Source organism: Emydura macquarii, unplaced genomic scaffold (assembly GCF_026122565.2).
Source record: "Emydura macquarii macquarii isolate MOO-44397 ecotype Brisbane River unplaced genomic scaffold, CSIRO-AGI_Emac_v2 contig_719, whole genome shotgun sequence".
Taxonomy (NCBI): domain Eukaryota; kingdom Metazoa; phylum Chordata; order Testudines; family Chelidae; genus Emydura; species Emydura macquarii.
The window spans coordinates 18,112,115-18,128,441 of record NW_027130856.1 but is presented as its reverse complement, the minus strand read 5'-3'; the positions used below and the strand labels follow the sequence as shown (position 1 = coordinate 18,128,441).

General features: G+C 40.8%; 1 protein-coding gene across 2 annotated transcripts in view; it reads right to left on the bottom strand.

Moving 5' to 3' along the window:
- WDR48 (WD repeat domain 48) overlaps positions 1-16,327 on the bottom strand; it is a 44,741-nt gene that overhangs the window by 13,564 nt on the left and 14,850 nt on the right. For both annotated transcript variants that reach the window (XM_067542784.1, XM_067542785.1), the window contains exons 6-11: positions 13,567-13,655; positions 13,116-13,217; positions 12,271-12,495; positions 3,764-3,838; positions 3,075-3,177; positions 586-683 (exon numbers count right to left, since the gene is read on the bottom strand). In XM_067542784.1, the coding sequence (XP_067398885.1) occupies positions 586-683; positions 3,075-3,177; positions 3,764-3,838; positions 12,271-12,495; positions 13,116-13,217; positions 13,567-13,655 (692 nt within the window). The remainder of the gene's footprint in view (positions 1-585; positions 684-3,074; positions 3,178-3,763; positions 3,839-12,270; positions 12,496-13,115; positions 13,218-13,566; positions 13,656-16,327) is intronic.

Sequence of the window (16,327 nt, the reverse complement as noted above, 5' to 3'; positions counted from 1 at the left end):
TTCTAAGGCACTGTAGGGTACCACACTTTGTTACAGAGCCTTGTCTGAAGCGTTCCATGTATCAAGAGAAAAGTGCTTTTGAGAACTTTGCCTTAAGTGCCTTTAAAGCCCATATCCCACTGACTTTCAACGAGACTTAGGCTCCTAAGTGCCGATCGCTTTTGTAAATTGAACTTAGGCATTTTAAAAAATGCTACCAAAGATCCATACAGATTCCACCATAGTCAGGTTTTTTAGAAGGTATATGCACAAATATGCAACTCATATTTCCTAATTTGTCCTGCTTATTTATCATGTTTTGACTGATGTCTATCCCATCCCCCTCACTCATGCAACTGTATTGTATTCAGTTTTTTTATTTTTAAAAGAATTTTAAACACATTTATGTAAGAACAAACACTAATGCATCTTAAGAGACAAAAATCATCCCTTATCAATGAGAGTCTTTAAAAATACTTGCACTATGTTTTGTGGCACAATGAAGAACTATTTCTCCAATCAGCATCTCACATGCAAACAAATATCAAAGGAAATGGAAGACAAGAAATCCATTAAGATATGTCTAATCCAAAATTTTACACTTACCTTCAATACATCCCAGTATGCCACATTATTATTTGTATCTTTGGTTAATATATGTCTCTTGTCATTAAGAATGTGGCACTGAATAATACTAGCACCCCCTAGCAGTTATAAAGAAGAAATAAAGTCAGCAATGCCATTTTATTTAATTTTTAAAAAATCAACATTATACGGCTACAATTGTAGGGGCTATTCCTTGGTTTCACCAATTTGGCATGAAGCTATTTCAGCACATAATGAATTTATGGTGTGTATGCATATCTACATGTATATGAACAAGTCAATTGCTTGAACCCCACCTTGGTTTCTTATGAAATACACTAAAAAGAGATAAAATAACCAATGTCACTCAGGTTTATTGCTATATGCCATAATAACATAGTACAGGAAAAAAAAGTTGTATATGATACCTTGTGTAGCTCTCATGCAGCAATGTTATATTCACCTTACAAAGGTGTGCTCCCAAAGTTACACCCCTAAGGCATATTTTTATACCCTATCTGTTTACAAGCAAAAGGTACTAAAACTAGATTTAATCAAACAGCTTTCTACCTTGATTTTTTGATACCATGGTGTACCCTTTATCTCTTTGTTCTAAATGCATGCATTTCAGGTACAGGGAATAAAGGCACCTCCTAGATTTGTATTAAGTTAGAATAATCACATCTTATCCTCTTCTTTTGGGACATTCCAGTACAGGCCTGTGAGAGTAACGTCCCTTCCTGTTGCTATAGTAAAATACTCATCTGTCTTGATCTTGACAGCTTCCCTATTTTCTTAAGGCAAAACTTACTTCAGTAAATTCAAGGGGTTATGGGATACTTAGCATAAGTGAACAGAATTACATAAAAAAATCATAGGCCAAATTAGGCTATATAACTGCTATAATATTTGTGCTTCAAGCTACTTATGCTTAATGCATATTAATGTATATATGATGTGCATAATATGTATTATTAACATAATATGTATGTATGCTAGCCAGCATGTATCAGTCAACAATGGATTTGTCTAAAGAGAAATCTAGGGAAATATTTCCCAAGAGACAGCAGGATTACAGAGACTACAACATAGACTTGAACCAAAGCCCCTTGAAATCAGTGGAATGGTCCATACTGACTTCAATGAGCTTTAGATCAGATTCTGTGTCATTTATAGGCTTTATCTGTTATAATGATATTGAAATTATACTTAACAGGGAGCAGTATTTGATATTTGTCTGAATTAACTGAATTACATTTCCATCACTCACAGAACTTACATTACTGTCATTGTTAACAAAACTACCAATAGAATAACCCTAAAAATCAAAGGCTCAGATGGTTAGTGATTTTTTTAAATTAAAGTATATTGTTCACCTCACAAGCTAAAAACATTCCTATCACATACAGTTGTAGGAAACTATTATACAAAAAAATGCTATTTTCCATAATTCAGGATATAGAAGAGACAGAATTCCAAGGTATTCATGCACTTAATGTATTATAACTTCATTAAAATGCCTACTCAGAACAATAAAACATACTTTTTAGATGCTAAACAATTTTAGTTAAATTGTCATGGTTCTGAAAGACGGGTATATTTATCCATCTACATACGTGGTTTGGTCCTTCAGTTTATCTGAGGTACTTATATGCATTTAAGACACTCAATATTTAATATATTTATACTCAATAACCCTGTGAGGTAATGTAAGGAAGTACTATTATGCCCATTTTACAGAGACTGATGGTATATGTACACTTCAAAAAAAGGTATGTTCTTAACTGGGGTTAGCTAACTCAGGTTATGAAGCAATGAAGACACAGCAACTCTCTTTTTATTCAGCTCAGCAATTCAAGTTCAACCCCAGGTTTCCCTATAGGCTTTATCTTGAGCTGCCAACCCAAGTTAAAAACCAGGTTGCCATGTCTTCTCTGCTTTTTAAACAGCATTAGAGAACTCGAGTTAGCTAACCCAAAAACCACACTTTTTCTGCAGTGTAGACATATCCTAAATGAATTGCTCAAGGTCTCACAGGAAAACTGTGATGGGTACAATTCTCTGCTCTAAGACTCCAACATTCTAGGCTAGCACCCAACCCACTGGACTGGTCCCTTATTTTTTCAAAGGCCTTGATCATCAGCTCTGATAACCCAAGTTAGAATGAGCAGCTGACGAGAATGGGTGATATCTAACTCTCTCAAACCCTTCTCATTCCAACACATCCCCCACAGTAAGTTTATAAGAGGACAGTTTAAATGCTTTACTGGAATTTTCTGTTGTTGTTCTCCTTAATGTTCACGTACGATACCAGATTTTTATATTGCAAATGCCTTCCATTTTCAGACAAATATGGGCCTGATCCTATGCCCACTGAAGACAATGGAAAGGCTTCCACAGACTTCAATGTGCTCTGGATCAAGCCTTATATTTGCCAAGCCACCCTCTTCACTAGACATATTTGTTAACAATGCTAATTATTTTTTAGATGTTCTGAAAGAGCTGTTTACCTTTGATAACTTGGTCAGGCTGTGTACAAAGGGGTGCTATAGGATTGGTACAATCATTATCATAGTCCCCAGAAGCTCTAAAATTATGAATTCCCTTCAAAGTCTAAAAGAAGAGACAAAAGCATGAGTCATAATTTGCAGAGATCATTAAAACTTATGAACGTAGCTAGCCAAGATTGGTGAAGTAATACCTTGTACTGGACCAGCTTCCGTTGGTGCAAGAGACAAGCTTTCGTGCTAACTCAAAAGCTTTTCTGTTTCACCGACAGAAGTTGGTCCAATAAAAGATATTACCTCACTCATCTCGTGTGTCTAATATCCTGTGACCAACACGTCTACAACATTATGCACACAGCTGTCATTTATGAGAAAGAGTTGTCAGTTCACATAACTGCTCCTCAAATTTTGAATTTCTTCTGTTGAACAGGAGAAGGTATTTCTTAAAAAGAGTAGTGTAAACAGGTTTGTAGCAAAAGAAGCCACCATTCAACAGTGTCCATTGGTTAGCTTATATTTTGAATACTAGGATTGTATAATTTTAAAAAAATCAGATAAGGAAGAGATCTAATAGATCACAGAGTTCATCTATTGGCAATAGCATGACAGTCTCTAAATTAAAGCAGTAGAGGCATTAACCTAATACTCAACTTAAATTTTAGCCATATAATTGATAAAAGAAAATCACTCACCCATTTATTCACAGAAGATTTAGTTGTTGCAACCCACAGGGCTGGAGGAGGATCAGCTGATCTATCAAGTTCCATCTGAATAATTAAACCACAAAATACTTTTAGATACCCAAAGTTTAACTTTTTTCTTTTCAAGGAGATTTTGTTCTCCAGTGGCCTCCAGTCGTTATCATATGTGCTCCAGAAACAGTACTACCTTCAAGCTTACTAAAGAAATACAAGTTTCAATACAGTAAATAGCTAAATTATAAATTTTAGGCTTATCAGTAATTTTAAATTCCATTACAAGCAATGAAAACTATTTTAAATCTCTAAAAACATTTTAGATGTGACTCGAAATTGTGTAGTTTTAATAAATATTAAATAGATTTAAGTTGTTTTTAGTTATCAGCTGTGGTACACTTTTATTTAAAATGTTTAAAAACTACAGTAATTTACAGTAATTATCTAAGATTTTAATATTTGACAGCAAGATAACTTTTAATTAAGAAAGCTCAGTACTACTAAATATGTAGAATTTCAGAAAATTAGATTCACTTGCTAGTTTACTATAGCAGTAGTGATCCACCATAATTAAGACTTCATAAAACATTTTTATTCTGGCCCTATGTATGATCACAATTTTTTAAATTTCATTTTCAGCTGAAATTTTCCAGGTTTTGACCCTTTCAAAACCTACACTTTAGATATGCACAGTACATTTAGAATATAATTCTTTTGCTAAGCCAGTAAAACGAGTGGCCAAGGAAGACCAGACTGCTCATGCACTTTAGCTGTGCATTGGAACACACACCTCTTGGGGTCAGAGCTGTTCTAATGGTATATAGCCAAGTAGTTATAGACTGACATTCTCCCTGCCTGTGACAGGGTGCATCAAACCCTCATTTGCCCAGCTAGGGTTAACCACACCTTGTGGGTAAGCTCCGCCTGGAAAGAGTATAAAAGGGAGCAGCTAAGCTCACTCTGGGCTGACAAGAGCCGACATACGTTGCAGGCTCCTGCCAGGAAGCTGCTGGAGCCCGTAGCTGGAGAGGCCAATTGCACTGAGACCCATGCAGACACCCAGTTGATTGCAGATGATGGCAGAGAGAGGTCACTGACATCAGGAGGCTACCGACTATGGGAGTAAGGATAGGAAGCGTCTCAGAGAATGGGACTGTTTCAATGAGAGACCGAGTCTGAACACAGGAGAATCGGTTCCTCAGGGTCCTGGCTTGGGACGTGGTGAAGTACAGTGGGCCTGGGTCCTCTTACCATGGATCACACCCACCACTGGGTGCAGTCACCGCCCGAAGAAGCGAGCATCACCACCCTGGCCGCTAGGCCACACTGCCCTGAAGGCACGGGCAGCTGCATAGGCTCAGGCCCTGGAGCCTGAGTCACCAACAAGGGGATAGATTTCTTCTCCCCAATCCATTCTTTCTTCCTTATATGACCCTAGACCACACAAGAAGGTGTATCAACCCCATGACACTCCCCCATCTGTTTTGTTTTATTTTTTTAAAGGGGGGGAAGAAAGAAAAAAAAAAAAAGAGATCCTAGATTTTTGTATGCATTTTCTTAAGTTAAGAGAATGCTACTGTTACAAGATTAGGTGCTCCTAAGCCCTACACAACCTTAACTCTGCCCTCCCTCATGAGTATGCACCACAGTACAGTCTAGTTACATGATCAAATACAGTATTCTACAATTTTTTATTCAGTCTTAGAAACAGGGCTGTAGTTTTTTGTAATTTCCCCCTCACCCTTGAATACCAACATTAGAATTTTTATACAATTTCTATCTAGGTACATGGATACATCCAGAGTGCACAGCTTCTTTGTTGGAAAGCTTTTTGGGAAAAACACAGGTAAGTTAATTTATTGATTTAAACAGAACTCAGAAGCCAGCTTTGGAATGAATTTCACAAGAGTTCTCAGTATCACCTTGTCTTTTACAGAATGGAGTGTGCGAAGCTCTCTCACCTTTTCTGGCCAAGATGAGGCCATCAAAAAGACAGCCTTGAATGTAAGATGATGGATGAAGCACTTTGAGAGGGACTCAAAGGGGACTCCATAAGTTTAAAAAGAATGACAATAAGGCTTCACACTGAAGTAGGGTCTCTGACTAGAGGATATATACACATACACATACACATATATATATATATATATACACACATATATCAGGCCCTTTAGAAATCTGGAGACCACTGAAGGAGAGAAGATCAAGAACAATTGTGTCAGTGGATGATACACCAATATTGCTGCCAGATAGACCTTGACTGAGTGAAAATAAAGTCCAGATTTTTATAACTACAGCAAATGTTCAAAACGATCTTTGGCATCAGGGCTTGCACTAGGTCTAGGCCTGGTTTCCATTTAGAGTAAGTCTTTCTCATGGATAGCTTTCTGCTCTGAACCAGCATCCAGGCCATGAAATGCAGCAACTTTGGGTTTGGATTAAACATTTGACACTGATCCTGCAATTGCAGGTCAGGGAGCCTGACAAGTGGTTGTGTGGACATCTGTAACAGGTCTGCCAGCCAGAACGGTCTCAGCCAAAAGAGATCTATGAGAATGAGTGTGACCTTCCATTGCAGAAAGAAGGCATTCAGCAATGATGCCGGCTCATGCACCTTTTGGAACAGAAGTCCATCACTGGAGTGATAGACTTGTTTAGTTATCACTGGAGTCCCTCACCTATGGAATATCAATTTAATGATGATTTCTGTAGTGATGGTTGGTAACAGACTGTCTGCTTAGGTAGTCTACCAAGTCATTGCCACCTCTAGGACAGTGGTTCTCAAAGTGGGGGGTGAGAGATGGATCACGGATGGATCACAGGGGACAGAGACGGTCCAGCTCCACGCTCCTTGTAGATGAAAGCAACCGCACCCCCCACCTCCTGCAATAGCAGTCGTCCCATCACTACCGGGCACATGCCCCGTGCTGCTGCTGCTCTGGTGCTACTGCTGCAGTTGCTGTCCCCACTTCCTGCACTGATGCTGGTGCTTGCTGCTCTCCACGTTGCTGCTGCTGCGCTCTCTGCCCTGTAGGCCCTTTCCCCCTCCCCCCTCCCCCCCCGAAAGAGGGGAGTATGGAGGAAAGGGGCGCGATTGTTAGGGCCTACAGCATGGGAAGCGCTCCCTGTTTTTTTCAGAAGGGAAAATGGGCGGGCGCGATTGTTCGACAGAAGTCTGTTTCTCTACAGAAGGGCCTAGGAAGGGTAGTATGTGTGTGGGGGGTCCCCCCTGCTTGTTTATGTAGTACATAGCTGATGTACTATTAGTATTATCTATTAGTGTATTCCCTACTGGGAGAAATGCCACACGTTGGTTTGATGGCTCTGAGGTCTAAGGAATTTATATTATATTATATTTATATTACATTTCTATACCCTCAAAAAACGCAAACACACACACAAAAACCAACCCCCCCACCCCCCCACACACACCACTTGTATCTGTGAATGGGTCCAGGTGGATTCCCCATTTCATCACAGATACGTCTGTGGCTAATGCCCTGGATGGTGACAGGGTCATGAACAGTACCTCTTTCTGCATATTATCAAGGATGCAGCCAACAGCTCAGTAGCTCAAGAGCATAAGTTTAGGATTTAGGTCTTCCCTTGCTCATTAGATGCTTTGCAGGGGGTAGGCTCAGAGATGTAGCAGTCTCCTCTCAAGTCTGGAAAGTGGCTTCACATATGTGCAAGCAGACATATGGTCTAATAACGTGAGACAAGTCTGTATCGTCATAGCTGGCTGCAATTTCACATTGTTCATTAATGACTGAAGAGAGAGGAATCTGTCTTCTGGAGAGATAAGCCCTTGCTGTCGTGGAATTTATCCCGGCCCCCAATTTACTCTATTGTTTGAGATCGGATAAAATAAATGATAATTTCTTGCAGTTTACCAGAATGCACAGTTGGGTGCACACAGAGGGCATAGCAGAGTTGTCAAAATTTCTTGATGCAATGCCGCCTCTGATCAGACAGCCAGCTATATATGGATACACATAGATGCCCATTTTTCTTAGGTGTGCTGCCACTAGGGTGAGATATCTGACAGAGTCTCTGGGTGCTGTGGAGAGTCCAAGAGGCAGTGTCTTGTACTGGTAATGATTTGGCCCCAGCATAAATCTGAAGTACTTCCTATGGGCGAGGTGACTGGCGGTGTGAAAATATGCATCCTTAAAGTCAAGAGTTACAAACCAGTCCTGAATCTAAAGTGGTGGAATGATGGAGCAAGTGTTAGAATCCCAAATGTGAGGAAGCATATGCATTTGTTCAGACTCCTCAATTGTAGGACTGGATGAAGAGTCACTTGTTCAGAATAACGAAATATTGGGAGTAGAAGCCTCTTCTCCTTTACTCCAGCAGGACCTCTTTTATGGCTCCTAAACAAAGCAATGAGACCAATTATTTTGGTAGAATGCTCTCCTTAGACTGGTCCATGAAGAGGGAAAGGGACCAAGGGTGGTTAAGAGGCAAGGCAAGGAAATGGATGGGGTAGCCATAGGCTATGTCCAGCATTTGTCTAATCTCTGACTACACCTATGAAAGCAGGAGAGGTGACTTCAAAAGGCTGGCTCCCGGATGGTCTTCATGTGGCTCTTGACATACCACCAATCAAATCTGCTGCCTTTGGAAGGAAGCTAGGTCCATTACAAAGGAGGAGAGTGACCGGTGCCTTTTGGTGTCATGGGGACACTTTCTGGGCAGGTATTCCAGTTGCTGACTGTGAGAATGTGACCATGTTCTCTGAGTGAGGGCTGATACCAGAAGGACTTGCGGTATGGTGCTAGAATATAGATCCTTGAAGAATTCAGGATCTCTCGAATCCTTGAGGGAATGGAGCACTTCGTATATCTACCTGCCAAAGTGCTCCATGCCCTCAAAGGGTACATCCTCTATTGTCACGTGGACTTTTGAGAATCCCAGACACCAGTAACTAGGAGACTTGGCACATTTCAATTGCTGTAGCCATGTATCAAGTAGCTACTAGTCATCCATTACCAATAGTAGCATGGTTTTCACTACCATGCAACCCTTCTTGATGGAGTATCTTGTGTCCTCCCGAAGTCCTGAGGAAACCTAGATAGGAAGGGGATCACGCTCAATCATAAAACTGTATTTCATGACCAGGGTTTGGTATTTCACACTATTGAATAGGATGGAGGTTGATAACTAGACCTTTTGGCCAAAGAAGTAATTTCTTGGAGTCCTTATCTTTTGGAATCCCTTTTGTGGACCTGATTTTTTTCTGGACCTGCAGATACCCCAAGGGACCCTTATGTTGGTTGTGCATAAAAACGTCCCAGGACTTGACAGAGCTTTTTCTACTCACTTTGAAGTAGGAGAAAGGAAGACTGCGGTGTGCAACAGTTCCTTTGAGTCCAATATATCCTCATTGATTGGAAGGGCAATTCTTGTCAGCATCAAGGAGCTGAGGTAATTAAACAGCTTGTGCTTGTTCTTTTGAATCACCTTTGTCTCAACGTCCAAGGTTTCAGTGATCTTCAAAAGAAGATCTTGAGCGGCCCTAAAGTTAAGAGTCAGGGCTGAGATGACACCCTCATTTGGAGGGGGGGTCTTTGTATGGGGAAGGCAATTAGAGAGATTGTCCTGAGCCGCATCTGCTCCCTCACAGGGAGGTTCTTCCAGTTCTGGTGTGGAATGCCTAGCTATTGACGTGCAAGGTGACAGAGACCTCTTTTCTCATACACCAGTATATCAGATGTATTCCAGGCAGGGACCTGTGGGAAGGTGGGCCTCAATTGCAGCAGTAAGCCCACAGTGGTAAATTGTACATTTACTGGCCGAAATGTGGTTGGCCCATCCACTGTCAGTGTAAGGGTGTGCACCAATGGCCAGTACAGGATACTTCCAGAGCTCTCCTTAGGGTTCTGTTCAGGTCTAGCAGGAGAGTGTTTCCTACTTGAAATCAAGGAGAAGTGGCTTGGAGATGGCAAAAAGTAGTATATATCTGGGAATGGCAGTAACATTGGAAGTGAATGCCAGTTCTGGTGTCAAAATGAGGGGGCAAAGGCAGTTACTTAAAAGGAATATTTTGGTACCAGGAAGGGCTTGTTGGTCAACACCAGAGTGGATAATGGGGCTGGTCTCAATTCTGATGTCTGTATCTGTACTGTGGTCTCCCCAACCTTCTCTGTGGCTGATGCCTTGCTTCCAATCCTTGATGTTGAAAAGGATTTGGAAGACTTGCCTTCTGAGGAATGCTCCAAGTCCTCCTTATGGGATGAGCCCACAGTGCACTGAGCTGTGCTTGTGCTCTGAGTGGATATGCTGTTTGGTGTCTGAGGTGGATGGCATTGGTGCCAAGTCTCTTTGTCCTGGAGTTAATGCCAATGAACTTGGTGCTGAGGAAGTATGTGCTGATGGTGCCAGAAGGATCAGCAGTAGTACCAATGGTCTTGGCACGCTTTAGGGCTTCTTCTCCATGCTGGCATTGGAGGTGTTTAGTTGCTGGGGCACTCGCCATAGATAGTGTCCTCAACTCCAGCTTTAAGGATCTCTCTTCTCCAGGCTTGGACATGACCTTTATGGACTGCTTTGAGTCTCATCTCTCTTGATTTTCAGGTGTGGAATGAGAAGCAGCTGCAGCGGAAGTACTTATCTGGGAAGCATCCCTCTGAGACAGAAAAGACATCTATTGTGCCCGTTAATTAAAGATACAAGACCATCACGTGACGGGCGACATTTATACCAAGGCTTTACTGTCTGTCATGCTGGTGGTTGGTGTGAAGTGCTTCACCCTGTTGTGAAGGAAATTATAGGGGTCTCCCTGTTACTTCTTCTTTGGAACATCCAATGAGAAATAAGAAAATAATGAGGATGAAGAATTTTGTTCACAGAAGGGTTGAGTCTGAACCTTGAAAAACTATAGTGGGCTGGAAACTGTCCAGGGTCTGTCTTGCTGCCACAGGCAGTAAGAGGAAACTGAGGAATGATTGCCACTGCTCCACCCTTTATGCCCTTAGAGGGAAGCTCAAGGAAGATGCGCAAACCCCAAGGACACTACTATTCAAATGACTCTGAGCTTGTGTGCATGTGGCACAGGAGCACCTACATTGTGATCCATAGACACACAAAGAAGAATTTAACTTAGTAAACATTTATTGTCATACATATTCTTACACAGTTACATTTGCACCAATTATGTTACATAACATGCCATAGATTAAGCATATCTATGTTGTGGAATCAAAGAATTAATCATAAAATTGATTAATAGAATACCTGGTCTGAAACTGGTCATAGAAGGCCTGGCCTGAAGTTGTAGCCTGAAACTGAACTAGAAGCCCCAGGCTAAACCATTAACAGAATGCCTCAACTGAAATTATGATAAAGATGTTAAAATCCCACAAGAGGTCTCTGAACCACACCCGAGAGGCAAGTTCTCTGTTATAAGCCTTAAGCCTTACTGAAGTCTGAACAGACTTCACCTGTTTCGATAAGTACCAGTACCTGCCCCTTTGTCTTAGAGGCCCCATAGAAATTCACTCCATACAAATTAGCATTTGAACAGGTATTGTGTAACCACCCATCTTCGGGTGTTAGCCAGAGTCCCTGAAAACTACATTGTATACTCAAGTGACTCATTGGGCGTTCCTGTTAAGGCGTCTGGTGTGCCCCACTGTGCATCGTGATTGTTCTTCCTGTTAAGTATAAACTGTTAATCCAATTCCACTATACGATTAACATGTAAATGAACCTAAGCAACCCCTAAATAAGTCTTTTGTATCTGGTAGCCTGGCGAAGTACATTTGCCCAGCATCCAGACATGCTGCTTGACTTCCCTATAGCCACCTGGGTTTTCCCTATGGCTATAGTATTCCCCATAGCTATGGCTATGTGATGGTGTGTGTGTCACAATTAAAGCTGCACCCGATCCAACTCTAAAATATAGCAGTGAGATTCTTTTCCACGACAACATTTTACCGTGTACACTTTTCAAATAAGCGAGTTTTGGGTTGTCTAGAAAATTGAGCAGTATACAAAGCTACAAGTTGTTACCTACATCTAATATTGTAGAAAAAAAGCATCCAATTAGTGTATCTGAGAAATAGCATGTAACCAATCCTGTAACTAAAGGCTGCTGAAATACATATACATCAAAGGGCAGACACAAGCATGTTTCCAAACACATGAGTACTTAACCACTGAATCTAACTCTTTTTCCATAATTTTCAGTGGAAATAATTCTCAGAGCAACTTACTCTCTAATGCGAGGATCTGAAAAATCAGAGAAGGAAAATCTGCAAATCTTCATTAGATTCAAAATTTTACCAGGGATCAAAATTCTCTCTTCAGGACCAGTAATTCGAAAATTTTACTGGTCTGAAAGCAACTGCAATGGTTCGAAGACTTTCCAACCTTGTTATGTCATAAGATGGTGTACCTTAAACATCAAGTCATTCCATTTACCTTTTCGCGTTTTAGGAGTTACCATAAGCTCTTATGGAAGACCAAACTTGTAGCAATCTTTTAAGTAAATAAATTACCTTAAGAACTGGTGCCTTTTCTTCACAGATGAGCACACGGATATCAGGATTTCGTAAATCTGTACAATAAATCTTCCTGTCTCTCCCTCCCGAATAAACATGAGTGAAGGCTTCATTGACCTGTAGAGCCCAAACACCTTCATCATGGACTCGATATGTGGCTATACATCTCTGCTGACCAAGGGACCACAGACGAATAGTTCCATCAGAACTGCCTGAAAGACACTGAGCAACAACATTGTATTTAAACTTAAACTATACCAGTAAGTGACTAGAAAGTGATTTTTATTTTTTATTTTTTTTTAAAAACAGTTCTTTTACAGAGGCTTTAGAAATCTCACATTCATATTTTTCTATTAAGACTGTGTTAAACTGAGAATTGCAAAGTCAAAATTCTGGTCACATTTTTCTTTACCTGATGTGTATACATACATTATGTCAATAAGAGAGACTGAGAAAAAATATTAAATGTTTTATATTCCCCCACTTATCCCCCCCCCCTTCCACCAACCACAAACTAACCTATACAAAATATTCAGATGTGAAATCACAAAATCATTTTTTTTTTTAAACAATACACTTATGGCAAACCTCTTAGCTACTTGTGACAACAATGCATCAAACATAAAACAAAAAATACAGATTATGAATTTAGTTTAAAATGTTTAGATTAGAGAGCTCCCTTTTAGAGTAACCTATTTTAAGTTTTAAATAAAAGACTTTCCACATTTTACACAGATAATGTGGAAAAAAACTGTTCTGTACTGAAAAACTAAAGGTATTTTTATAGAGTTTTAAAGAAAAACTTTGTGAAAGATATTTATGCCTCAAATGAAAACCCATACCTGTGTGCCATCTCTGTTCAACAATAAAGCTTTTACGTTGTCCGTGTGCCCTTTAAGTTTCATCAGCTTTGCACAAGTCCTTGGATCCCATACTCTTAAAACCTGTCAAAGGAGATAATTACATATAATTTCATTCTTTTCACACATACACAGTAAGATGTCTGAAGTAACTTCCATTTTGTCATATAAGAGATTTTTCCAAAAGTTTAAAAAAGTAATTGAGACTTTTGCTAGATACCTATATTGTATTAGACTCAAACACGTAACATATCTGTTATTTGGAGTATTTACAGCAGGAATTTTATAAATGTTTTTACAGTAAGAACAATTTACTTCAAATTATAACAAATTAAACAACAGGATATTTATTGCAGACTCAAAATTCAGAATTAGATTAGAACTCAGCTGTCCAAAAAAATTAGCAATTTTACTAAGGTTGAAAGAGTTCTACCTTTTCAGTGGACCCTGATACAATTACTGTTCCCATTTGATTCATTGCAAGGCTGTAGATGGAATCTTTGTTCCCACTCAGAGAAGAAGCTATTGCAAAATAAGAGAACAGTATTAATGTTTTGCTTTCTCCATTTGACAAAAAACACTTACCGTAGACTTGGAAATGCTGCATTTAAGAGCCAACTGCAGATTTTGATTCGTTATGATGGTCCTATGTGAAAAGTCAGCAGTGTCCCCACCCAAATACAGAATTACTTTTAATAGAAAAAGAATCTGGATAATATACTGCTAGAAAAAGCCTTGTCAATTCCTGATCTGCAGTTCTGTAAAATAATCACTAAAATCATGAAAAAAACGAGAGTCCTGTAGCACCTTAAAAACTAACAAATTCCTGCAGGCGTTAGCTTTCATGGGCTGCAACCCACTTCGTCAGATGCATGAAATGGAAATCACAGATAGGAGGTGTATATATACATCCAAGTGTAAGAAACAACAATGGGGAGGGCAAGTGCTAACAAACTCAGTGCAGTTAGGTTAGATGAGGCTTATTCACAACCGTTGATTAGAAGGTGAGAATGTGTGAACAGTGACAATTACTTCTTGTAATGAGATAACCATCCCAAGTCCCTATTCCAGCTCTGCAGTTTGCATATGAGTTCCAGCTCTGCAGTTTCTCGCTGAAGTCTGTTTTTGAAGTTTTTTTGTTGAAGAAGGCCAACTTTCAAGTCAGTTATAGAGTGTCCTGGGAGACTGAAGTGCTCTCCTACTGCCTTATGGAGATTACCATTTTTTATGTCTGTTTTGTGTCCATTTATTCTTTTGTGTAGTGACAGTCCAGTTTGGCCAATGTACATGTCGGAGGGGCATTGCTGGCACATGATGGCATATATTACATTATTAGATGTGCAGGTGAATGAGCTCCTGATGGTGTGGCTGATGTGGTTAGGACCTGTGATGATGTCACTAGAGTCAATGTGCGGGTAGAGTTGGCAACGGGGTTTGTTGCAGGGATAGTTCCTGGGTTAGTGTTCTTTTTGTATGGTGTACGGTTGCTCGTGAGTATTTGCTTCAGGTTGGGGGGCTGTCTGTAAGCAAGGATAGGCCTGCCTCCCACAGCTTGAGCGAGTGAGGGATCATCTGCTAAGATAGATTGTAGATCCTTAATGATGTGTTGGAGAGATTTTAGCTGGGGGCTGTAGGTGATGGCCAGTGGTGTTTTGTTGTTTTCTTTGTTGGGTCTGTCCTGCAGTAGGTGACTTCTGGGTACCCGTCTGGCTCTGTCAATTTGTTTCTTCACCTCCACAGATGGGTGTTGTAGTTTTAAGAATGTTTTATGAAGATCCTGTAGGGGTTTGTCTCTGTCTGAGGGATTGGAGCACATCCGGTTGTATCTTAGGGCTTGGCTGTAGACAATGGATCGTGTAATGTGTCCAGGGTGGAAGCTGGAGGCATGAAGGTATGTATTGCAGTCAGTTGGTTTTCAGTATAGGGTGGTATTAATGTGACCATCCTTTATTTGTATTGTAGTGTCCAGGAAGTGGACTTCTTGTGTGGCCTGGTCCAGGCTGAAGTTGATGGTGGGGTGGAAATTATTGAAATCCCGGTGGAATTCCTCGAGGGACTCTTTCCTGTGGGTCCAGATGATGAAAATGTCATCAATGTAGTGTAGATAAAGAAGAGGTGCTCGGGGACGAGTTTCGAGGAAGTGGTGTTTTAGGTCAGCCATAAAAATGTTGGCATACTGTGGGGCCATGCAGGTGCCCACAGCTGTGCCACTGACTTGAAGGTATAGATTGTTTCCAAATCGGAAGTAGTTGTGGGTCAGGACAAAGTCACAAAGTTCAGCTATCAGGTGTGCCATATCATCATCGGGGAAAATGTTCCTGATGGATTGTAGTCCATCTTTGTGTCAATGTTGGTGTAGAGAGCTTCTACATCCATAGTGGCTAGGATGGTGTTTTCTGGGAGATCACCGATGGACTGTAGTTTTCTCAGGAAGTCAGTGGTATCGCAAAGATAGCTAGGAATGCTGGTGGCCTAGGGCCTGAGGAGAGAGTCCACATAGCCTGACCACCCTGCCGTGACAGTGCCAATGCCTGAGATGATGGGGTGTCCAGGATTCCCAGGTTTGTGGATCTTGGGTAGCAGATAGAATAACCCTGGTCGGGGCTCAGGGGGTGTGACTGTTTAGATTTGTTCCTGTGTTTCTTTAGGGAGTTTCTTAAGTAGATGTTGTAGTTTCTTTTGATATTCCTCAGTGGGATTGGGCAGTAGTGGCTTGGAGAATGTGGTGTTGGAAAGTTGTCTGGCAGCCTCCTGTTCGTAGTCCGACCTATTTATGACGACTACGACACGTCCTTTGTCAGCCTCTTTGATTATAAATGTCAGAGTTTTTATTGAGGCTGTGGATGGCGTTGCATTCTGCACCGCTGAAGTTATGGGGCAAGCAACGTTGCTTGTCTACAATCTCCGCTTGTGCATGTTGGCGGAAACACTCTATGTAAAAGTCTAGTCTGTTGTTTCGACCATCAGGAGGAGTCTATGCAGCTGACGAAGTGGGCTGCAGCCCACGAAAGCTTATGCCCGCAAGAATGTGTTAGTCTTTAAGTTGCTACAGGACTCTCGTTGTTTTGGCTACCCCTCTGGAACTATAATCATGGTACCACTGCGACACCATTGATTGTCTGCAGCTTCTTCTTGGATCCTCCATGTTAGCTCCACTGTAAGAGCAGGATTTATAAGATTCCGAAATACACTGG